This window comes from Convolutriloba macropyga, chromosome 7 (assembly GCF_964194025.1).
Source record: "Convolutriloba macropyga chromosome 7, txConMacr16.3, whole genome shotgun sequence".
NCBI classification, from domain to species: Eukaryota; Metazoa; Xenacoelomorpha; order Acoela; family Convolutidae; genus Convolutriloba; species Convolutriloba macropyga.
In genome coordinates this window covers 21,005,038-21,030,522 of record NC_134474.1, presented here as the reverse complement: position 1 = coordinate 21,030,522, position 25,485 = coordinate 21,005,038, and the positions used below count along the sequence as shown (strand labels likewise).

Sequence of the window (25,485 nt, the reverse complement as noted above, 5' to 3'; positions counted from 1 at the left end):
AGCGTATTCATTGAATTCCTATGAAAGCTTTTGAGTTTAATGGCTGTTAAGACTTTAAAAATTTTTTTTTTATTTTTTTTTGAACATAAATCAATCTTAAGCTTATTTTCGTGGATTGTAAGTCAGTCTCGGTAATGACAGAACCGCTTTTTTTCTACATCAGCAACAATTTATCTAGTTAGCGGTTTTGTCTTCTGACTATTGGTTTTTCTTACTTCGGTGCACGAGTTTTCATTATTTTTATAATTTTTGGATTTTTTTTAGTAATTTTGGTTCCTTTTGAAATCGTATTACATTATCCTAATATTGATAGCTCCCATTGGCTTAGTGAAGATGTTCAATGGATCGTTGAAAAAGTTTTCAGAGAAAAAAGCTTATGGTTTAAATAGCTTCGACACTTTCTTCTCTAAATTTTCTACCGAACTTTTGGATTTTGATCGCTTTTGTTGTTGTTTTCATAGTCGATGACTTGTTGTAATGTCTTATTGACAAATTTTGAATGACAAACATCCTAGTCGTCCCATCATCTAGGCATAATTTAGCATATTAAATGCCTTCCGTTGAAAGCTGTAGAATTTTTTGACTTTGTTACTATGGGTTTTCTCAAAAATTTCGTGGTTTTGATGTAATTTTCTTTGCCATACGACTTATTGTGATGAGTTTTTGATGTTACATGAATGAAATCTATGATTGCTATTTCATCGAGGCAGAATTTAGTGTGTTTAATTAACTTAAAATGTAGCTTTTTTTTTTTAATTCAAACATCTATTTTTGTTATCTCTTCATTTGGTTGACAATTAAGTCAAAAATGTAGATGAGCTCGGGTCGGAACATCATGTGCGAACGCACATTATCGAGCCGCCTTGTTTAAGCTGTTTTCCACTTGTGTGTCATAATTCATTTTAAAAGTGGACTCTACTTACTGATACCTATATATTTTTAATTATTATGTCTTTGAGCACTTTTTAAAAATGTTTTTTTTTCATGCGGTACCGGCGCACGCTCTCAATGTGACTCTTAGATTGAGTAATAAATGCATAAATTATCAATTGAAAGTGGCAGTGCTAAAAAAATAAAATGTTATCAATTCTTTTTTGGGTTTTAGTCTAGACAACCCAGGCTGAGGTCCCAGACGGACGCAAATATGTCCAGACCGTACCAATCGGAAAGTGCCTATGTCCAGACTTTCAAGCGTTCATGTCCAGGCTTTCGTGCGTTCAACAGATTTTCGTGCGTTTTTTTAATGTTTCCAGACCATGTAATTTTGAACGCACGACGTCCCTTCGTGCGTTCATCTTCGGTCTGGACACACTTGCTTCCGTCTTTGACCTCAACCTGGACAATCGCTATAAAGCAAAAGAGGTTGTTCATCCCTAGCCTAACTTTATTTACAACAATCTTTTGGCTCAAATTTTGACGTCACAACGTTCGTTTTAAAAACTAGATCTTTCGAGAAGGTAAGAACAAATTCTCTCTAAGCATTGATCAGACTACAGGAGGGACAAAATCTGAGTAAAATCCGCGCAAAAATGGCAGAACATTATCTTACAAGATCATAGAAGAATTTGTGCCAGAGTCTTTCAAAGTCTTTCACGAAAACCATTCGTCTTGCAATAGTAGCACCATAGCCCGGATCAGCAATCGCACACAATTCTGTTAAACATACAAAATACATCTATGATTCGAATGTATTGAAATGAACAATATGACTTCTTATGTGATGCATACAAAGATTGTACCAGGAAATATGCCGTGATTTGTATTAAATCATATTTCATCAAAGTATGGCTACAAAAAATTGCCAAGCCAGGATTCATCATTTTAATAGCAAACATTTTTCGATTGTTTGCTATAAGAATGCAACGTTAAAATTCCACTGAAAGTTGAGATTGCGCAACAACGACTGCTATTTGTGGTTTAAAAAGATCCATTTGTGCGATGATAAACGTTTGAAATAGTTGTACTCTGACGAAATAACATAAAAAGAAATCCGGGGAAGATATTGAAAAAAGTAACAATTGGGCGGAGTGCTTCAAATGTTTTATGGCCAGAACAAAGTTCCCGTTAACCCGGGTCGAGTTTGGTCAAAAATTGATGTAAGATTAGCGGTGAAAAAAATTTCACCGCAAATCGCCCGCATCTTTTAGCGTTGAAATTTTTTCACCGCATTCACGGGATTTCTAACAAAAAAGGGGACTGCCGTACACTGGTTCGCACCTCTCACCTCTTATCTGTCAATCGTTTTTTATTCCACTGCGCCATCTGTCACCTACTTCAATTATATTTACTATGAAATCAGGATTAGCGTTGATATTAGCGGTGAATATTTGTAAGATCTGCAATTTTAGCGTGAAAAGTTTTTTCACCGCATTCAGCTGGTCGCGGTGAAATATTTTTTTACCGCGATTTTTTCACCGCATGCTGCTGGTAGCGGTGAAAAAATTTTTTCACTGCAATCTGATGGTAGCAGTGAAATAATTTTTTTCACCGCATTCTTCTGGTAGCGGTGAAAAATTTTCTTTCACCACTTAAACGGTGAAAAAAAACTTTCAACGCTTTAAAGTTTTTTAACCGCTTTAATTGCATTCAGCGCAAATCTTACAATTCCTACTCATATTCACATCAAATTATAGATCATTTAGAGATTTTTAACGGTGACAACCCGTCCGGGCAAAAGTTTTTTCCGAAAAGTAACATCGAAAAGAGAGTGAAAAGTGCCAAATATTTTTCAACCCTTATATCTCGTTTTAAGGTTGGAAAAAGGACGCCCGGTAAGTTTTGCGCAGATAATGATTTGACCAAACCTAAAAATAAAACCTGTGTGCTCAAAGAAAATATAAACTGTGTTTTGGAGGTGAAAAATCCATTGGTAGTTTGTACTCTTATTAGTTTATCAGTATGAGAATACTTTTTCGATCCTCGTAACAGACAATAGTATTAATTTCTCATATGCTTGACTTCTTGACAGGAAACATTGTTTTGCTTAAGACTGTATACCCGAACAATCAAGTATTAAATCTAGACATGTCGAAACACGCCAAAAGTCATGGAAGATCCTCTGGAATTGGTAATGAACACCCAAAAAACGAGGAGCCTCCATCAGGCAGAATGAGGAATCAGATTTATACTTTCTTGCAAACCAAATTGTTGCAAATGTCAGCAATCACACTGCGTACTGCGTTGTAAAAAATGCGTTGTTTTTGACAATTTAACGATACCTGTAAAATGAACCAACTAAAACTTATTTTGATAGACTTTTGATTGTTGTTTTTTTTCTCTTCGAATAGAATTTTGGAGAAACAATTGATGAAAACACAAAAAATAGAATAAAAACACATTTCAAAGTGTCCAAAAATCCAAATTAACTAAAAATTGATTAAATTCATTTTGGATCATAAGAACAAAGTGAATCAGGCAGTGGAGAAGTCAATTTTTCAGAAACAAAAAAATTTTCACTGCTATAAGCCTGCCGTCGTTTTGCATTTTGTCATTTGCAGTACCTCTATCACACCAATAGACAGTGTATTCTCTGAGCAGAAGTTTTGACGTTTTGATATTTTGGTCTAACCATTACCAGAGAGAGAATTTATTCAGTAGCTAGATAGTAGGACCGCATTTGCAAGCTTCATTGTTCTCTCTTCATTCAGCAGGCTCCTCGTATTTAGCTGCCAAGCGTTTTGGAATCCTATTTACTGACCCATGTCAGTGAGATGGGACATCTCTTACTTTCCGCCGTTGAGCATTTCCAAGTTCCTGATCGTGGTTCTTTCTTGTGGAATTCAAAGATTTGGTAGCCCTCTTTAGAACTGCATTGTCTTGCTCAGCATCTTTTTTGAGATAGCTGAATGTATGTAGACGTCTCTTTCTCCGGGTTCCTTTCGTCAAAGATGAATCTTTGCAATTGTCAACCTGGATTCATATTTCGTTGATATCGTTACCAGTAGTGTTCTAGTTTCGCTCTGCTCAGGTTTCAACTTTTGAAGGCGTCAGAATTCAATACTTTCTGTTCTTGCTCCTATCAGGTGCAGTATCCCACTGAAAATTGACATTGCACAGCGACTGCTAGTTGTATTTTAAAGTGGTCCAATTGTGCGATGATAAACTTTGGAAATAGCTGTACTCTGATGAAATAATATATAAAGAAATCAGGGGAAGATATTGACAAATGTAACAGTTGGGCGGAGTGCTTCATATGTTTAATGGCCAAAACCAAGTTCCCATTCACCCGGGTCAAGGTTCGGTCAAAAAAAATTTAAGATAAGCGGTGGAAAAAAACTCTCTTAACCTCAAAGCACCCGCATCTTTCAGAGTTTAATGCGGTGAATTTTTGCGGTTTTTAGAGGTGAAGAAAATTTTCACCGCTTTCACCGCATTATTAACAAAAAAAGAAAATGTTGTAAACGGGATCGCACATCCCAACTCCTGTCTGTCAATCACTTTTTATTCAATTGAGCCATCTGTCACTTACTTCAATGATATTTACCGTGAACTTAAGATTAGCGTTGACATTAGCGGTGAATATTTGTAAGTTTGTAATTTTAGCCTGAAAAGTTTTTTCACCGCATTCAGCTGGTCGCGGTGAAATGTTTATTTTCACCGCATTCTGCTGCTAGCAGTAGAAATTTTTTCACCGCCTTCTGCTTGTAGCAGTGAAATATTTTTTATTTTTTACCACATTTTGCTTGCAGCGGTGAAAATTTTCTTTCACCGCTTAAGCGCTGAAAAGAAAATTTTCAGCGTTTAAAAGTTTTTAACCGCTTTCATTGCATTTAGCTCAAATCTTACACTTTCTACTCATATTCACATCAATTTATACATCTTTTAGAGATTTTTAGCGGTGACAACCCGTCCGGGCAAAACCTTTTTCCGAAGAGTAACATCGGAAAGAGAGTGAAAGGTGCCAAATATTTCTCAAATTTTATATCTCATTTTAAGGTTGGAAAAAAGGCGCCCGGTAAGTTTTGCGCAGATAATGAATTAACCAAACCTAATTATCAGTTTTTTGCTCAATGAAAATAAAAATTGTGTTTTAGAGGCAAAAAATCTATTCGTAGTTTGTGCTCTTATTAGTTTTTCAGTATGAGAATATATTTTGGATCCTCACACAGTAACAGCAAATAAAATTTTCTCATACGGTTGACTTCTTGACAGGAAAGATTAATTGGCATAGAACTCTAAATCCGAACAATAAAGTTGTAAATCTTGATATGTAGAACCACATCAAACGTGATAGAAAATCTCCATGAAATGGTAATCAAAACCCAATTAATTCATTAGCCTCCATCATTCAGAATGAGGAACCAGAATTACACTTTTTTTAAAACCAAATTGTGGCAAAAATCCGCAACCAAACTGCGTATTGCTTTTGTAAAAAATGCGTTCTTATAGACAATTTAACAATACCTGTAAACTGAACCAACTAAAACTTATTTTGATGGACTTTTGATTGTTGTTTTTTCTCTTCGAACAAATTCCGGAGAAACAATTGATGTAAACACAAAAATTAGAAAAAAAACACATTTCAAACTGTCCAAATATTGAAATTGACTGAAAATTGTATGATTTTACTTGGATCACCATAAAACACTGAGTTTGGCAATGGAGAAGTCAATTTTCCAGAAACAAAAAAATTTTCACAGCTATCAGGCTGCCGTTGTTTTGCTTTTTGTCGTTAACAGTATCTCTCTCAGACCCATAGACGGTGTATTCTATGAGTACAAAGTTTGACGTTTTGATATTTTAGTCTAGCCAGTTTTAGGAGAGACAAATTATTGAGTAGCTAGATAGTAGGACCGCATTTTTAAAGATTCATTGTTCTCTGTACATTCTCCAGTCTCTTCGTATTTAGCTGCCATTTGTTTAGGAACCTTATTTACTGACCCATATCAGTGAGATACGACATCTCTTTCCTTCCGTCGGTGAGCAGTTCTAAATTCCTGATCGTGGTCTTTTCTTGTGGCATTCCTTGGTTTGGTAGCTCTCTTTAGAACTGCATTTTCTTCCTCAGCATCTTTTTTGAGGCAGCTGGATGTATGTAGACGTCTCTTTCTCTGGGTTCGTTTCGTCAATGATGAAATTTTGCAATTGTCAATTTGGATATTCATTCACTTGATATCGTTAACAGTAGTGTTCTAGATTCGCTCCGCTCAGGTTTCAATTTTCGAAGACGTTAAAAATCAATACCTTCTGTTCTTTCTCCTATCAGTTGAAGTATACCACTGAACGTTCAGATTGCACAATGACCGCTAGTTTTGTTTTAAAGTGGTACTTTTGTGCAACGATAGATAGCTGTACTCTGAGGAATTAACTTAAAAAAATCAAGGGAATATATTGACAAATGTAACAATTGGTCGGAGTGCTTCATATGTTTAATGGCCAAAACCAAGTTCCTGTTCACCCGGGTCAAGTTTCGGTCAAAAAATAATTTAAGATAAGCGGTGGAAAAAACGCTCTTAACCTCAAAGCACCGCATCTTTCAGGGTTTAATGCTGTGAATTTTTGCGGTTTTTAGAGGTGAAAAAAATTTTCACCGCTTTCACCGCATTATTAACAAAAAAAGAAAATGTTGTACATGGGATTGCACATCTCAGTTCCTGCCTGTAAATCACTTTTTATTCAACTGCGCCATCTGTCAATTACTTCAATGATATTTAGTGTGAATCTAATATTAGCGTTGACATTAGCGGTGAATATTTGAAAGAGTTGCAATTTTGGCTTTAAAAATTTTCTCATCGCCTTCTGCCGGCTGCGGTTAAATTTTTTGTCGCATTCAGCTGGTAGCAGTGAAATATTTTTTTCACCGCATTCTGCTGGTAGCGGTGAAAAATGTTCTTTCATCGCTTAAGCGCTGAAATGAAAATTTTCACCGCTTTAAAGTTTTTGTAACCACTTTCATCGCATTGAGCGCAAATCTTACACTTTTTCTCATATTCAACGCAAATTATACATCTTTTAGTAAATTTTAGCGTTGACAACTCTATCCGGGCAAAAATTTTTTCCGAAAACTAACATCATAAAGAGCGTGAAAAGTGCCGAAAACTTTTCAAACTTTAAATCTCCTATTAAGGTTGGAACAAGGACGCCCGGTAAATTTTGCGCACAAAATTAATTGGCCAATTCTAATAATCAATTTTGGGCTCAAAGAAAATAGAAATTGTGTTTGAGAGGCAAAAAATCTATTGGTATTTTGTGCTCTTATTAGTTTTTCAGTAAGAAAATAAAGTTTGGATCCTCACACAGTAACAACGAATAGTAATTTCTCATATTGTTGAGTTCTTCACAGGAAAGATGCATTGGCATAGAACTGTAAACCCCAACAATAAAGTAGTAAATCTTGACATGTGGAACCAAATCAATCCCCTGGAAATGGTAATCAACATCCAAAAAATTCTTAAGCTTCCATCATGCCGAATGAGGAATCAGAATTATACTTTTTTGAAAATCAAATTGTTGCAAAAGTCAGCAACCAAACTGCGTACTGCTTTTTAAAAAAAGCGGTCTTATAGACTTTTAAACGATACCTGTAAAATGAACTACCTAAAACTTATTTTGATGGACTTTTGATTGTTGTTTTTTTTCACTTCAAACAGAATTTCGGAGAAACAATTGATGTAAACACAAAAACTAGAATAAAAACACATCTCAAATTGTCCAAATATTGGATTTAACTAAAAATTGTATGATTTAACTTGGATCACAAAAAAGTGAGTCTGGCAGTGGAGAGGTCAATGTTTCAGAAGCGAAAAATTTTACAGCTATCGGGATGCCGTTGTTTTGCGTTTTGTAGTTTACAGTATCTCTCTCAGACCAATAGAGTATGTTTTTTCTAGTAGAAATATCAGTGTATTGATGTTTCGGTCTAGCCAATTTTAGGAGACACAGAATATTCATTAACTAGATAGTAGGCCCGCATTTTTAAAGCTTCATTGTTCTCTCTACATTCACCATGCTCCACGTATTTAGCTGCCAGTTGTTTAGGAATCCTATTTAATGGCCCCTATCAGTTAGACACGACATTTCCTTCTTTCCGTCGGTGAGAATTTCGAAGTTCCTGATCGTGGTTATTTCTTAGAGCATTCTTTGATATGGTGACTCTGTTTAGAACTGCAATTTCTTGCTCAACATCTCTTTGATGTAGCTGGATGTGTATAGACGTCTCTTTGTCTGGATTCGTTTCTTCAATTATAAATCTTTGCTATTGAGCACATAGCTTCATATTCACTTGATGTAGTTACCAATAGTTTTTTAGGTTCGCTCCGCTCAGGTTTTAGTTTTTCAAGGAGTTAGAAATCAATGATTTCTGTTCTTGCTCCTATCAAGCTAGAATCCCTTAAACTAAAGAAACTTATTGATGTTTTATGTTGTAACTTAATTTCTCTTGGTTTGATTTCTGTTCAACTTGATAGCTCTACGCCGAGTTTGTTGTCCACGGAGGAAACAGCAGCATGCTTTTATTCAGTTTTTTTTCAGGTTGGTTTCAGTTTTTTTTCCTCTTTTTGATTAGCTAGCTCGGTTATTCGTTCTTTCATTAATATCAGCTTTTCGTTTATCTCAAGTTTTTCTATTTTTTCAAGAGAATGAGTCATGCTTCGAATCAAATGGAAATTGTATCGCTCATTGTTTTCCACACAGAAATTGTAAACAAACATTTCATTATCTCCAAGCTCTTCCTTCCCGTTTATGGAAACACCTGACCAGGACGCACATTCCGGCGTGAGATGCTAGTGGTTGGTGCAGGACATAAAAGAGGCCAAGGAATGGTGTTCTTACACGTTCTATACTTTTCGCCAAAAAAAAATATACTTCTTTTTGACATGGGGATGAAATCAATTTCGAAATAATTTAGTTTAGATTAGTTAACAGGCCAACCAATCTCTAAGTTCTTCACAAAACTAATTTTTGGGTTTTGCCAATTTTTCTTTTTTGTTTTTGCTTTCCAGGTTCAATTCGTATTAACTTTAGTACTGATGTATTCACCTAATCTCCGCTAACTTAATGGACCCTGGTTACTGCAATTAGATTAACGAGATTGAAATTAATTTCGATCCGATTCGAGGAAATTAATCTTTAGGACGTAATAAACAACCCAGTTTTAAACTGGCTTTGCGCTTACTCAGACTTTCTGTTGTTTGTTTCTTTGCCACTATTTTTGGGAAGTACTCTGTATATTCCTGCTGATTGCTTTAGGAGTCCCTAAAGCTTCGTAATCGCTTGCTTCAACAAACGAAAAGTTCTTTGATGCTTCTGCACTTCTTTTTCTCAAGAGAGTGATGTAGGAAATTGTAACAATAGCAAATACCATACAAAAGGGCTACCACGGCTGCCCTGGTTATTTAATAAATTACTATACTATTTATTAAACTTACTTTCAAGAGGTTACTATAATAAATTTTTTTTACCTCGTAATAGAAAAAAAGTTAATTCATCCCTATTTTGAAAAAAATGGACATAAAACAGTACAGACCTATAATTTTTCTTCGCAAATGATTGCAGTTTTTTGGAAAACTTCTCTTTGACATTGTATAAGTTAGGTTGCACAGAACTCAGCATATGTTTTGAATACACAGTTCAGTAACTACGCAGTTTGTGGCTTTCCTAAATCATCTCTACATCAATTATCACGGTAACGCCGAAGAACTCTTGTTACGGTTTATAGATTTCAAAATGTCATTTAGATTGTCCCGTATGCTCTAATTTCACAGAATCTGAACTGCTGGGTAATTTATTGAAAATTGTTGACAGCTACCCAAGTATTTGAATTCAAAATGTAGAACTTAAGTAAATCAAATTGTGAGTCAAAAATTGTGCTGGTAACAAGTACGTTACCTGAAAGCTCGAGTTTCTTTTCTGTTAATACTCGTTGTTGACGATCTACTTGTACAGGTATCTAAATTTGAACAGTGAGCACCATCGGGCAAAATAAATAGAAATTTTGTGATCGAGCTATTAAATGAGTTAAAACAAAAATAAGTGCTTCCTCCTACCAATCCAAAAGTCAAGATAATCCTAATATAAGCCTGAAGAACAAAGATATTGAGTACTAAGAAGAAAGAAAAAGATCTTGCCATTAAAATGTTACTATAATAAATTTCTTTACCTCGTAATAAAAAAAAGTTAATTTATCCCAATTTTGAAAAAAGTGGACATAAAACAGTACAGACCTATAATCTTTCTTCGCAAATGATCGCAGTTTTTTGGAAAACTTCTCTTCGACATTGTATAAGTTAGGTTGCACAGAACTCAGCATATGTTTTGAATACACAGGTCAGTAACTACGCAGTTTGTGGCTTTCCTAAATCATCTCTACAACAATTATCACGGTAACGACGAAGAACTCTTGTTACGGTAAATAGATTTCATAATATCATTTAGATTGTTCCGTATGCTCTAAGTTCACAGAATCTGAACTGCTAGGTAATTTATTGAAAATTGTTGACAGCTACCCAAGTATTTGAATTCAAAATGTAGAACTTAAGTAAATCAAATTGTTAGTCAAAAATTGTGCTGGTAACAAGTACGGTACCTGAAAGCTCGAGTTTCTTGTCTGTTAATACTCGTTGTTGATGATCTACTTGTACCGGTATCTAAATTTGAACAGTCAGCGCCATCGGGCAAAATAAATAGAAGTTTTGTGTTCGAGCAATTCAATGAATTAAAACAAAAATAAGTGCTTCCTCCTACCAATCCAAAAGTCAAGACAATATTAATAATAATAATAATAATAATAATAATAATAATAATAATAATAATAATAATAATAATAATAATAATAATAATAACAAAGGATTTAGTATAAAGTAATCCACGGATTCGCATAAAACCCGGTTATTGAGTTGTTCAAAATTTATTGTTATTTACGTAAAGATGAGTTTCTTCAAGTCTCTACAGTTATTGCAGCCACACAAGAGACGCCAAGTGCAAGGGTCTGAGTTGTTGTTGCGGGATATGAAGAACCGATTGTAGAGTTCCAGGAGTTTGCTCTTGTGCTCTCGATCAAGAAGGATATCATATTTGAAATAATCACTGAACAGATTTGCAAGGTGACAGGCTCGGTACCAAAAGTCTGACTCACTCTTCTGCAACCGCATTTGCTTACAGAAAAAATTTCTAGTGACTTGGGCTCTCCGGGTTCCCACCTCAGCGAGAGTGACATGGCTTTGCCAGTCTATATCAACTTTTCCCGATAACATTTTTGCAAATAATAACACAACATGAAGTTCTTGATATAGAGACAGTGGCAAGATGTTGATTTCCTTGTATGAGAGGACGCTGTTGCTGGTCTTGAATAGCCATTGCTTTTCGTTGAACACCTTCAAGTAAAGTTAAATCGCCCTTTGATGGTTTCCACAAGGCCGCGCCATAGCTGACAATTGGCACGACGTAGCAAACATATGCATTTTTCCTGGTTGCAAAATTTGCCTTGCAAAGGTTTTGTTTTAGCAGAAGGAATGCATTCAAGGATTTTTCAGTTCTTTTCTTCGCGTGTAGTGTCCAGATTAAAGAGTCAGTAACAATGAGGCCCAAATCTTTAATCGATTGAGTGGCTTCGAAGGTATAATTTGGCAGAGATATTTGGGCAGAGCCTTTAATTCACAGCAGCTTGCTTTTCGTAAGGTTCATGGACATCAGATTATCATCGCACCACCTCCACAGTTTTCTGACATCTACATTGAGCGTCACAGGATTGGTCCCTACAATTTTGTAATCATCCGCCTAGCCAAAAGCCTTTGACATAACACAGGACGGCAAATCGTTTATGAAGACTAGGAAGAACAGCGGGCCTAGAATGGAACCTTGGGGGACGCCGCTAAAGACATCAAGTTCTTTTGAGGTTGTACTATTTATTCGCACTGTTTGTTTCCGATTTGACAGATAGCTTCAAAGCAGACTTAGGCAGTTTCCTCAGATGCCAAGCGCCGATAGTTTGTCTAAAAGAAGATCGTGAGAGACTTTGTCGAATGCCTTCTGGAAATCGATATAAAAGGTCGTGAGGTAGGAAGGGTTGGAGTCCAGGCAGCTAAAGATGTCATGCAAGTACTCTATTAGATTTGTTGTGGTCGATCGTTTAGGCCGAAAACCATGCTGTGCGGGGTTTAAGGTTGAGTAGACTACTGGAGTCAGTTTGTTGAAGATAAGCGTTTCTAGCAATTTCGACACTGCAGACAGAAGGCTGATTGGTCTGTAGTTAGAGGCGTCCTGTTTGTCACCATCTTTATAGATTGGTACAATTTCAGCTACTTTCCATTTAGTTGGGAGATGAGCTTTGCAAGCTATTAAATTGAAGAGTAGACAAAGCGATTTTGGCAATGACTTGTGGAGGTTTTTTAAGAGCGCATTCCCTATCCTGTCTGGTCCTTTGGCTTTGTTTACATCAAGTTGCAGCAGTGAGCTCCGGATTTCTTCGGTGGTGAAGTAGACGTGGCTCAACTGAATTACAACGTTCTTGTTGTCTGTTTTGACTCTGTAAGGCATCTGTGTGAACACTGACTGGAAGTAGTCGTTAAACAGGTCGGCTTTAGCAACGTCAGTAGTAGCTGTTCGGTGATTCAGGAAGATTTCGGCGGGCACAGAACTTGATTTGGTGATAGACTTGAGATAGCGTTGTATGTCAGTAAACTTGCCATCTGGGAAGAGTCGAAGTTCATGCTCTTGTTGGTCGTGTTGAAGTGCTAGAGCAAGATTCGTTTGCACATGCTCGATTTTGAGTTTAGTTGTGGGCGTTGGTTTCCGTTGCTGCTTTAGTTGAAGGGTAATTTTCTGATAAGGTGAGACAATCAATGACTGACCCAGGGCGCGAGTTCAGATCTGTGTTTTGTGATGATAGGTAAGAAACCTTGGAAGATATCATAAAGCCATTGTTACCAAAGATCTAACATCAAGTCTACGTTGCTCAGACAGTAAGGAAGAAAAGGATGCTGAGCGATAAACTCGTTTATCTCGTTCCAATTAGCTTTCTTATATGCAAAGGCTCCAAAGTCGAGCTTCTGCTTTGGTTTTGGCGGTTGTGTGTGTGATAGCTTGATAGCAAAGAAGACCTTGGCGTGAAACGGCATATGATCGCTTCTGAACATGCTTCTAAAATGATGGTCATGAACAATGCTTGAAACAGTCTGGGGTTTGTTGCATAGGAAAATGTCCAACGACTTTCCATCTTGAGATCGAATTAGTTGTTGAAAGTTTATGTGCTCGTCGGGCGAAGTCGAGGTCATCGAAGGCCAGTTGGTACAGGTCAGATTTATATCCCCAGCAATGTATGAACAGACAGCTCCATATTCATATTGCTTGGACCTCAGAAAGGTCAAAAGTTGAGCGAAGTCAGCAACCGACCATGTGTAATGACTGTTGCGCGGCGCCCTTTAAAAGACAGCAGATTATGATAGGGTTGTTCATCAGCAACCGGATAACAACACATTCTTTGAAGCTTGAGACAATTTCACAACTTGGAATGTTTTGAGCAACAGCTATGAGTGCACCACCGTGTTTTGTAGCCCCCTTTGCACTTGGTCGGTCTTTTAGGTGTATTGCAAAGTTGGCGAGGAAGGTTGCACTGTCTTTGACGCTTTCAGTAAGCCACGTTTCTGTATAGCAAATGATTTGGTATTGATTTGCTATTGTTATGGCATTGGAGAAAGAGGTTCGTCGGTCATATTCGAGTATACTTCTGGCATTGTAGATAAGAATGTTGAGGAAGGTGGTTAGTCAAAAGGACCCGTGGATTTCGGGTGTTTTCTCCTTGACCCATTTTGTGCCTCGCCGGATGAACAAATTTCAGTCACGAACTCGAAGATTCTTTGGTTCGGTGCCATCATTGATTTGTTCACGTCTTCGCATTAAAGCTTGGTTTTCACGATCAGCTTCTTCTTTTGTTAGTTGTTGACTCAAAAACACAGGTTTGCCAAAGGTTTTTTAGTTTTCTCACAGAAAGTAAAATCATTCGTCGTTGATAGGCATTTGGAGTCTTCAAAAGTATTGTTCTAGTTTTGCCCTCCTCGTGCCGCCCCAGCGGTATCACATCTCCAATATCCGCATTGACCTCGACGTGCGCCAGTAACTTCTGAACCTGGGCAAGATCATGTTCCTGACGTAGTCTAGCTTCTTTTTCGTTTGATTCAGGGATTCCACGTACTCGTATGTCGTCAATCTCTTCAACAACTTTCGGTGGCGCTTCAGGTTTTGGAGTTGGTACAACAGTGGGGACTGCTTCTATTTGGGGCTTGCTTGTGAGGAACGACTTGATCTCAGAGACAGCTTTCTTGAGGTTAGTCATTTCGCTCTCAAGGTTTTTCATTTGGTTTTCCTGGTGCTCTTTTACCGTCGCGTGCTCTTGAAGTGCTTATTCAATCTTTTCTTGGCGTTTATCTTCAACGCAAGCGTTACAAAGCAGTAGGACATTTTTTCCGAGGGCAAAGACTCCTTTCATTGCCGTTTCACTTAGGCCTGTGCAGTTCTCTGTTAGGTGCATTCGACGTCCACAAAAGAAGCAGTCAAAAGAGCTTTCATTTTTCAGAATTTTCTCGGCACATGTAGAGCAACAACCGGGGATTAACTTCATTCGATGGCGGGTATTGTGTTTAGACATCTTCCAGGGGCTCAGAGCCAGAGACTCAATAAGCGCGCCTTAGAAGATTAACAGTTTAACAAATGAACAAGAACTAGTAGGGGCTCAGAGCCAAAGACTCAATAAGCACGCCTACCTGATCTAGAGTTTTATTTGTTTGTCTTCCCGTCGTTCACCAGCCGATCGTCGCTTCGTACCACGTGTCTTGAAGATTCGCTTGATGTCAGTGTTGTAGTGTAGTACTGATGCCAGGCTTCGCAGTTCCTCGTCTGGGTGTTGATGGAGCTCTCGGTATTCTGCTAATACCAACACGTCGGTTTGTTCGGAGGCACTAATGATGTGCTTTGTCACGCCGATTACGTAACACTTTAGAGCCTTTACAAGTTTGCCAAAGAAATAAGGCGCTCCTTCGCGTTGGCAGGTGAAAACACAAAAGAGGTTGGGAATAGTCTTCAAGGTTTCGATCAATTCGTCAACCGTTTGAGGGGTGTTTTTCTTCCTGGGATGAGAGGTTAGAGTATTATTCAGAAGATCGTGCCAAAGAATAATGTTTCGGTTTCTCAAAGGAGCTGATGTAAGATAATCGTAACAATAGTTTGATGTGTTTGGGTCTAGGTTAAGGCCAGGGAAAGAGAACAATGTCAGAAAGTTTCTCTTGTTCTGATGGTTTTAACTTGTTGATGGAATGATAAAGGGAACTTGCCGCAACTATTTTTATCATACGGATAGAGAGGTGAAAGATACAAATGATATAATATAAATTGAGAGGAATTAAGCTGGTTGAGGAAGGGTGTTGACTACAGTGTCGAGGTAGGACGTCCTGACAGTAGGTCCACCCAAAGATATCGTTAGAGATAATTGATATATAAGCCTGAAGAACATAATAATCATAATATAAGCCTGAAGAACAAAACTATTGAGTACTAAGGCGAAAGAAAAAGATCTTGCCATTAAAATGGCGTTCTATTTCTTAAAAAGAAACATTGGCCTCTACGAAACTAAATGCTTAACTCAATGCCTCCACAGTAATATGTGGCTCCAATGGCTGCATGTGCAACTCAAGCCTGGTTCTCTAACAAAACAGAATTTTTTGAAGATTGGAGAGTTCAAGAGGAAACTACGAGTTGAATCCTAAATAACCTGGAAACGACCTACAAGAAACGGCTTGAAAAATTGAATCTGCTTACTCACTCCTTATTTATATAGAACTTCATGATGTTTCGATTGTTTCAAGCTATACGATGATGAAATCCCCACTCAACTGTATTTGCAATCCGCATAGGGAGACAAACTTTCTTCCTCCCGACAAAAAATCTCTGTGATGCTTTCAATTCTTATTTTTGCCTCTACTTTCGAGGAAACTCAATCCTCTATCTTGAACTTCTCTCCTAACCAACTCAATGATGTCATTTTTACTCTCAAAGACGTAGGAAATGCACTTTAGTTTGTTTCGCCTGGTGTTTTCCCCATCTTCTTGGAAATAATCCTACATTCGTCCCTTATACAAAAATGGAGACAAATAGATGATAAATTCCTGGATCTTTTCCGTTTGTGCCCCCCCCCCCCAGTACGTTATGCTCCCCCCAGTTACAGAGCACGTGTCATTACATAGTAAATCATTATGTAAAAATATTGCACGTGCCTCTGGGGGTTGCAAATAATATGCACCCACTAAGCTGGCGGAGCACAAACGGAAAAGATCCAAATTCCTACATCCCTATTAATATATTATCAAAACTTTCGCTTGTCTTTGAGCGCATTTGTTATGATACCTTGTAACGTTCCAGCACTCTGCAAGTGCTGTTATTCCTAAATCGTGTTTATGATAAATTAGACAAAAGGTTACCCACTTACTGTTGCTATCTTGATCTTAGCAAGGCTCATGACAAAACGCCTCATTGTCATCTCCTGCAGAAAATACCAAAAATATGTTAAAACTGGTAATATTTTCAATGACTTCCTTCCAAATACCAGTGGTTTACCCCAGGGCTCCATTTTGGTTCTCTTTTTATTCGTTGTCTTTATCAATAATTTACCGGAATCTTGTATATCGTCTCCTCTGTTCATTTATGCTGATGACAGCAAGCTAGTCAACAATGCTATCAGGGCGACTAGAATTGGATATTAACAATTGTCATGACTGGGCAGACTCTAACCGCATGTTCTTTAATGATAATAAAACGCTTCTTCAATCGGTGAATGATAAAACACCTGACTGCCATGTGGAGTTTGGTAGCAAAAGCATTTATTCTTCAATCAATCTTAAAGATCTCGAAGTTTTCATCTCGTCTACCATACACTAAACATCATATATCCAAGAAATTTTCGACTTGTTACTTCATCTTTCTGAAACTAAAGCGGACTCTTTCCTTCAGTCTGGGCACAAGTCAAAGTCAATCTCTACAAGATGCTTCGCCCTGCGTTACTCGTCCGAGGTATGGTATCCCTCGGGGTCTGCTCTGGGTAATCATACGAAGAGCGTTTATTGAAAACAAAACTTCCGATATCAATGATGCTCGAACTATCGGATGTTTTGATGTTCAATAAACTGCTTAATAGATGTTTTAGCCTAAGAAGAGAAGCTTTCGACACGAAATTCCCAGATCCAACCTGAAAACCACTGAGACTAACTTTTTCCTTCGGGCTTGTAAATATGCTAACTTCATTCAACTGCAAACTGATTTGGATATCATGATGAAAGCTTCACTGTTTAAAACGCGTGCTAAATATGAGCTCTTGAAAGTGTTTTCAAATAATTAGAATTCCCGTACTTCCTATTTCAGTTTATATTTTTGTTTTAAAGTACAATGTTGTAATTAAGCCTCTTACTACTTATAAAAATAAATGTGACAATTGTGAGATTTTTGAAGCAGATTACTCTGCTATAGTTGCAAGTTTGTGGTCGTGTGCGCGTGTAGGTGTGTGTGTGTGTGTCGGGGAAGTTTTCTGCGAATAATGCGCATGTACAATTTCCTGCGAATAATGCGCATGCACACATTCTTGTCCTAGCAAGAAAATCCGTTTTTTTTGTTTTGGATATGCATATTGAAGTGCATAATTTTTCCTGTTCTATTTATATATCACTGAAGATCGTTTTGCAATCAATTTCAGGTAGAAATGAGAACATCAAGACCACTTCTTAGCTACCTGCCCTTTTTGACATACATTGCACTATCGGCATGGATTGTAATAGGTATATCAATTGTATACTATATGTCTCACCTATTTGAAAGGTTAAATGTCCTAAATCTTCGTTTTGTTTCAGGATTGATTTATCTTTTCGGCAAATATAGTTACAAGTTTGACATCGGATGGTAAGCTTTCATTCCTTCTTGTTGATTTTTTAAAAAAAATTCAAATAGGTAAATTAAGAAATGCCTCTCCCCAACACTGGGTGAATATTGGCTGGTCCGGGGCCCTCCCAGCACTACGTCTTCATAAGGCATTTCGTATTGTTTAAATCTATCAATAAAATGATATATACAAACATCAGCTGAGGAAGTGAAACAAAAGACAGACAGAACTAGAAAACAAACAAATAATGACGAAAGTAGATGAGTCAAACTAACAGCCTCCCTTCTTCAACCACAGCTCCCATCGAGGCATCTACAATTTCGCGCCGCCTAAGCGTCCTTGACCCACGAATGCAGAGGATAGGACTCCTCAGGAGAGCAAAGCTGATTTTTGTCCTTAGATACGATATGATATCAGCGTACGATACGATATGAAATTACATCAATAATTAGTCTGGTCCAACAATTTTTCTGAATTATGAACGGACACGGAACAGAGTTTGTCAGTTTTTACTTAGATCTAGATGTAATTTCAATGAAATCTTTTGTTTGGGGAAACCACTGATCTCAATGACCAAATTGCTTCGTTTAATCAATACCCAATAAATTAAATGTTTGTAGGGCTTTGACGGCAATCGATCCAATCGCTTGGGCCAACATCGGAATCGCTCTTTCTATAGGCTTATCAGTTATTGGAGCTGCAAGTGGAATCTATATCACAGGGACGAGCATCCTAGGTGGTGGTGTAAAAGCTCCATGGATCAGGGCTAAGAATTTAGTCAGGTAATTTTGTCAATGCCCTGTTCATCAAAAGTCCGACGTCCAATTTAACAAATCGCGGTAAGAATGCATAACAGCTCATTTCAAATTCAGGATGTGCTATATTTTCAGCATCGTGTTTTGTGAAGCAGTGGCAATCTACGGAATCATTATCGCCATTCTCATGTCTGCGAGTATAGAGGTAGAAAATTATTAGCAAACAAAGCATTATAAATTTTGCTGTATATTGCTCAAATGTTATTTTTAGGAATTTGATGTAAAAGCCCTGGACTATGCTACCCTCCTGAATAACTACTATTCGGGTAAGTTATCGGTAAAATTATCAGGTCTTGCATTGATCAAACGTAGATTAAATTTACATTTGTGGATTTCAGGATTCATCATTTTTGGGGCCGGAGTGACGGTCGGACTAACTAACTTAGTTTGTGGGATTTCCGTTGGTCTTGTCGGTGAGTTGAATACATCTTCAATCTTTAATGACAGAAAAAAGTTTAACAAGAACTTTCGTCAACTTAGAAGTGTTTTAAACTGATGAGGTAACACGAAGGATATCGCGAATGACATCTGTGACTCTAGCCTCCAATTATACTGGATATTTTGTTATTTCGATGCGGCATTGTCTTGAATGCGAAGTTTTGGCATTGATACCATCAAAATTTATTCCAAATTTATATTCTAAATTTATCTTTAGTTTTAAAGCTAGGAGGATCAATTTTCATGTCATGCCAAATGACTGTGTAGAAGAGACAAATAAAATTGTGAAAGCCCTTCAACGTATCCTGCCTTCTTTGAAATTTTGCTCTAAATTGCTCGAAAATATTTTACACAACTCAAAGCAAGGATATCGTAATACAATTGAAGGGTTATTTCAGTTTTCTAGGAGTAAAAAAAAATTGATAAATTCTGCACTTTTAAAAACTGAATTTTAAATTATTTACAAAAACCAAATAGCTATATTTTTTGGTCTTATCATAGACTAGTTAGTTGAATAGAAACAAAATGGCATCATTGATATTATCCAATATTCCCGATGTTTTTGCGAAAACTCGTTTACCTCGTATTAGTATCATCGTATTAGTATAGAAAATATACAAACTATGGGGCTCGGAAATATGTATGGGCACAAAATTCCTACCCCATCGCAGAGTCACATGCTTTTTCGAAGAAAACAGAAGTTGATGTTTCGAAGAAAACAAAGATTAATATATAGTTTGGAAACCGATTTAGCTCTCGAGAAATAAGACATAATTTTGTATTTATTACTTCTAAGTAGATTAAGAAAAACACAAGAATTTTCCAAGAAGTTATAGAAAATTTTACTACCTAATTATTTTTTGTTTGACATCCCAAAATGCCCACAGGATTCTATTAATGTCCACCCCCCAAAAAGTTAATCGGATCTGGAAACTGATTATATTATTGGGTGTCTTTCCAAAAGTGAACATCCGTAATGTTTTTAAAGCGATTTCCAACTAAAGGCGGAGACCAAATTACTTCGCCCTCTTAGTTTAAAACTAATGGGTGACACTACTTTCAGGTACCTGAAAATTTAATCGGGTTTATATTGATTTCGATTTGAATTTCGAGCCTCCAAACTTGCTTAGATTCTGGAATATATTCCCAAAAAATGAAAGATATCAAGGAAAACAAAGTTGAATCGGTCAGAAACAATTGAGAAGAATAAATTTAGATTGAATGCATCTGGCATTGCAAATTTCTTGAAACATTCCAACCTTACTCACAGTATGAAGAAAACAAGAAATTGAAGTTGATAATGGAGAAACTGGAAATCGAATCACAAAATGAGACCGTTTCCAACAAAACTCTTAGCATCTGAGTAACTTGTAGTGTGACAACTGTAACAAAAATGGAGGTTGCTTTGAAAAAGTTTTAACAAATAAAATGGATAAAATATGTGCATCGGCCCTCTTTTTCAGCTTTATAATTAGTTCATAATGTTTATAGCAAAATCTCACAGAAAAGGAAAATAGTCAAGCTAAACTTGACACTGAAAAAAATATATTAACTCTGTTGGGTATTCAGTAGTCAGATTCCCACCAACTCACATTTTTTTCGTTATATTTCTGAACGTTTTCAAAGCAACCAGAAACGTCAAAATTTAAAAAATTGGGTACATCTTAAGTTCGCAATATTTATTTCCAATCCATGTATAAGTGCTCTGATGTACTCGAGAAAACGTGTAGTTGAGCTGTCTTATGGAATTTATCCATAAAAAACTAGTTGGTTTTTAACTTTTATGTATTGTTTCTTAGTTGGTTGTCTATTGTTTGTTTTTTTAAGAGAGAGAGAGAGAGAGAGAGAGAGAGAGAGAGAGAGAGAGAGAGAGAGAGAGAGAGAGAGGTGACTGGAAGTGAAGCTCTTGTATACTGATTTGACTCTTCGAAATTGATAGCTGCTCCAAAAAAATGAGAAAAAATGTACTCTAATAAAAGAAGAGTTGTTCCCATTTTTTAAAATTTTGAGAGCCATTTTCCTCTAGAGTCGTTGAAAGGAGTTCATATGAAACAATCGACTAAACAGAAAAAAATGTGTAATCGAATGAATAGTAAAAAATATATTCTCAAATTTTACTATAAAATCTGTTATTGAGATGTAGAAAGTACCAATTACCAAAGCAGACATTTTTGGTTTAAAATTGAAAAATCACAGATGAATTAAATAACTGTACAAAGATGATGTGCACGTGCAACGGTGAAGTTGATTTAAAAATGAATAAAGTTAGTTTTTTGCAAAAAAAACTACTTCCGAATTTAATCAAGAATCTGTTGATTGATAGCTGATAATACTGCCGGGTGAATTAGTAATCTAAAAATCTCATTGTTAATAGCCTTGTTTTGTTGAAGAAACTAACAATACAGAATTGAGAAATAATTTTATTGATTACGTAAAACATTTTAAATATTTTGAGTGATAAGTTCAATGCCAACATGTGTTAAAGATGAAACAAAATTAGTCTGTTGTTTAATTTCAGCCCAAATTCATCTAAAATGCGTGTAATATCACTTCAGCATGAACAAATGTTAAAACATTGGTATTTTACATTCTGGTGCTAAAAGTATATACATTTTAATGCTATAATTTTTGTATTGTGAAGCTATGTTTGTTGGAATAGCTCGATGCATTCAATTTGTCTGCTGGTCAGTTACAGAAGTATTGCTTTTCGTTCAATGTTTTGGATCGTATTTCAGGATACATCCTATTGTGTTTTATATGTATTATGAATTTTGACGTCTTTTTTGAACATTGATTTCTGTTCTCAGTTTTTCTGTTTTTATACATTGGACTCTGACTGTAGCTTAGTGTCTAATATATATTCATTAAGAATTGGTGGATTACTAAAGGCTGAAAAGGCATTTTGAGTAGTTGTCTTGCCATGCCAATTCAAGCTTAACAACTAAAGTCGTTTTCGGTATTCTGCCTGCTATGGTTTTATTTATGCAAAATTTTTGCTTGACAATTTGGATTTTTTCGGTAGAACATTCCTTCGCTCGCGTCGGAGGTTTAAGTTGACCCTCCGTTTTCAAAAACGGAATAAAATGGCTGAGCCTGAAAGCATTAAGCATCTAAACAGCTCTCTTAGAGCTTTAGAAGGCTCTAAGTGTGGGTTTTGACACAGCTGCCAAGGAACGCTTGATGAAGTAGAATTTCTTTGTTTAAATGGCGATCTTGAACTGCTCCGTCCTCATTTTTACCCCCACTCCTCCGCGCTCTTTTCGTCGCCATATAAGATTCCCTGTGCTGAAGCCAGCTACAATCAAATCCAGCCTCTCACCTGTTGTTCGAGAACGTTTTGCCCGACTGTAGTCGGTTCAGTGTTTTTTATCAATTGAATTAAAAGTTAGCAAACACTGAAACACTGATTAAAATTTTTTGTTGAATGATTAATTTGATTTGAAATAACTTAGGTTCTTAATTTCATACTTCTCAAGCTGGGATATAGTTTTATAACAAATTTTTAGGCCTTTTTTTTAAAAAAAAATAAATATACTTGCTGGTTTAGAAGAAGAAGAAGATACATCAGTCTTCTTAGCTGTCTCGCATTTTTGTTAGTTGGTTACATCTTACATGTTTGCATCAGTGCCATTAAAAATGAGGCATTTTTCATTGGCGTTGAAGTTTCACGTCAAATAGAATGTCAGCTCTCATTAGGTGTTATGACAACGTCTGATTTTTCCAGAAGTTTACATTTATGTTGCATTTGATGCTTCGTATACTTAACTGCTGAAGTGAAATGTTCACCTCTTGCGATGTTCTCGTGAACAGTTTGCGATGTAGGTCTGTATTTCACTACCCGTTTTCTATTATGTAAAATTCGAAATCTACTGCCTTGTTTTTAGGTGCCGGAGCCGCACTCGCAGATGCACAAGACACACGTCTGTTTGTGAGAATCCTAATTATCGAGATCTTCGCCAGTGCCATCGGGCTGTTCGGAGTTATCATTGGAGTCATTATGGCCTCCAAAGCTGATATGAAAGCGGCTTCTGTTGCTTAATTAAACCCAATCACTGCATAAAAAACCCTCGGATGGCTGAAATGTACCAAATTTTTCAGAAAACATGTTTCTAGAATTTGAAACAAATGCGTCACCAAACATGTATTCCCCCACTAATTGATATCACAGTCCTCCGTGGCGCGCTAAAGTCAAACTTCCGCGCGTAAATCTATTGCGGAAAATTGATATCATTCTGCTTTCATCTTGACTTCTTTAATCCGGTCATGATGTTTGCTGCTGCTATAAAAACCTTTTTCATGGAAGATCAGGAAATTTTTCACATTTATGAGTAGTGCTATATAAACAATAGCTGCTAAAAAAATTGCGCATTTTGTCAAAAAGGATTGATAATTATAGCGTGTCGTATCCCGTATTTATGAAATTAAGGTACCAAAATCCCCTAGTATTGTTTGACCCACAGCTAGAGCTAGCTATACCCCATTATTTTATGTTGGGCTTTATATGTAAATGGATATCAAAATATACAATGCACGTTTGAGTATATTTGAAACAATTAAGATGTATCTTTTTTGACCTGCCCTACAGTGTAATTTTGACAAATAAAGCATGGTGCTATACACGGTATCGTCCAGTGACCTCTAGAATGTCAAATTTGACCATTAAATGGTATAAAATTGTAAATTAAATCTTGAGATTTCATTTGCCCACCTGGTAATTTCCACGATATTCGACTTAATTTTCTGCATAAGCCCGGTCAATTTCCATCAAACAAAGAAATAAACATTGTTACTTCTATTTTGTAGATAATATTAATAGTAAAGTAAAATGCATTGAAAAAGTTTACTCATGGTTTTATGATGAATTTCACAACCTTCAAGGGAAAAAAATGCGGTTTTGTACGCTAGGATGTGCAACTTGTAGATAAAGTATGTACTAAAAAATTTGACTTCTAACTGTCTTCAATATTGGCGTTTTTTTTTTGAATTGTGGTGTATTAAACTTACACACGATGATTCAGTAGTGACTATACTCCAATTCGATTAGATGCAAGTGACGATTCTATTTACTATTTTGTTCGTTCACATCTGTAAATTTAGCTCAAAACCAAAACCTCTCATTCTATAGAACTATAATTCTTTTAATATCCGGAACTGTTTCCAGAAGTCCAAAAACAATGTAGACTTTGCAATAATGGGATTGTTAGTCTTATCGCCTTGAGGTTGCTCAAATTGCCAAAAAAATTAAAATTATACGATGATGGGAAATGTGTCACTAGTAAATGATAATCAGTACTTCATGATAAATTCGGCGAAGTCTTTGAATTAGTAGCTTTAGGCAAATTGCTCCTGAATAAATAAGTCATATCTCATTTTTCATACCCGAGGGCAAACTCTCGACCTCTTCAACAAAGAATAATAAGGAAGCAGATCCAAATTATTCCATCTGATTTCAGTATTACTTTTGAGACTTCCAAAATGTTAGCCGTATCATTGCTTTGTTGCTAAATGATGATTTGAGATGATTTTGGTGTAATTGTTGGATGTCGAATTTTGATCGTTACTTGATATATTTGCTATTACTCTAAATGTATACACAGAGATTTATTAGAATTGAATTGCAATTGTTTTCCTAAACTGTTTGTTCAGCGCAAGTTTGCTAATTGAGGCCAGTAAATAGAAAAGTAGATAGATGATCGTAGGTTGATCACACAGATTCAAGTTAACTTGATAAGTTTATTTCATGCTCAGCGGCCTTAAGAGTCGATTAAACCTGAATTTAAGAAAATCATGATTAAATTAAAAGTAAATTTTTATTGCTACAAGTAGTAATTATTTCTTTCGATGTTAGATTTCCCCCCTAATTTTTTTGGAAAAATGTTCTGAAACGTGCTATATAAGGAGTGAAATAGTTCTAATCTGTCCTGCGGAGCAATGTGGTGCCAAAAAGTTGCATTGTTTTCAGTTGACTTTGATTGATACGCATTTAAAATGAGTTGTTATTATTTTTCATATTTGAATCATTTTTTTTTTCAGTTTGACCTACTTTTTTCTGTTACCTGCTATTATAACAACTTTTAGTTTATTATCTTTATGACGCAGGGAAAAAGTAATGATTTCAGAGTTGTCAGGTTTCATAGTTGTTCATTAAGTTGAAAAATTCTTCGACCGTCCTTAACATAACTCATATTGAACTTGTAAAAACTGAGGTAAAATATGTATTAAGTCATAACTGAGTCCATAGGAACGATTGACAGGCAAATGACAAAACATTCGTTATACAAAAATGTCTTCTTTTTGTAATCTTGAGATTCAAAAAATACAATTGTTCAAAAAATTCGTAAATTTTTTTCCTTCATTTTCAGCTTGAAGTTTGTTTCCTGT

At 36.3% G+C, this 25,485-nt stretch overlaps 2 protein-coding genes and 1 long non-coding RNA gene across 3 annotated transcripts in view; all 3 read left to right on the top strand.

Moving 5' to 3' along the window:
• Positions 1-24,738, top strand: part of LOC142342697 (V-type proton ATPase 21 kDa proteolipid subunit c''-like) — a 203,027-nt gene extending 178,289 nt beyond the window's left edge. Inside the window, exons 2-8 of the mRNA XM_075394196.1 lie at positions 17,667-17,750; positions 17,823-17,871; positions 18,472-18,633; positions 18,742-18,811; positions 18,878-18,932; positions 19,005-19,079; positions 22,989-24,738. Coding sequence (XP_075250311.1) covers positions 17,675-17,750; positions 17,823-17,871; positions 18,472-18,633; positions 18,742-18,811; positions 18,878-18,932; positions 19,005-19,079; positions 22,989-23,143 — 642 coding nt within the window. The 5' untranslated portion in view covers positions 17,667-17,674 and the 3' untranslated portion in view covers positions 23,144-24,738. The remainder of the gene's footprint in view (positions 1-17,666; positions 17,751-17,822; positions 17,872-18,471; positions 18,634-18,741; positions 18,812-18,877; positions 18,933-19,004; positions 19,080-22,988) is intronic.
• LOC142342696 (phospholipid phosphatase 1-like) overlaps positions 1-25,485 on the top strand; it is a 518,061-nt gene that overhangs the window by 414,682 nt on the left and 77,894 nt on the right. The window lies entirely within an intron of this gene.
• On the top strand, positions 15,446-17,377 carry LOC142342154 (uncharacterized). The gene is made up of 2 exons (XR_012759153.1): positions 15,446-16,104; positions 16,257-17,377. It is a non-coding gene; the product is annotated as an uncharacterized LOC142342154 (long non-coding RNA).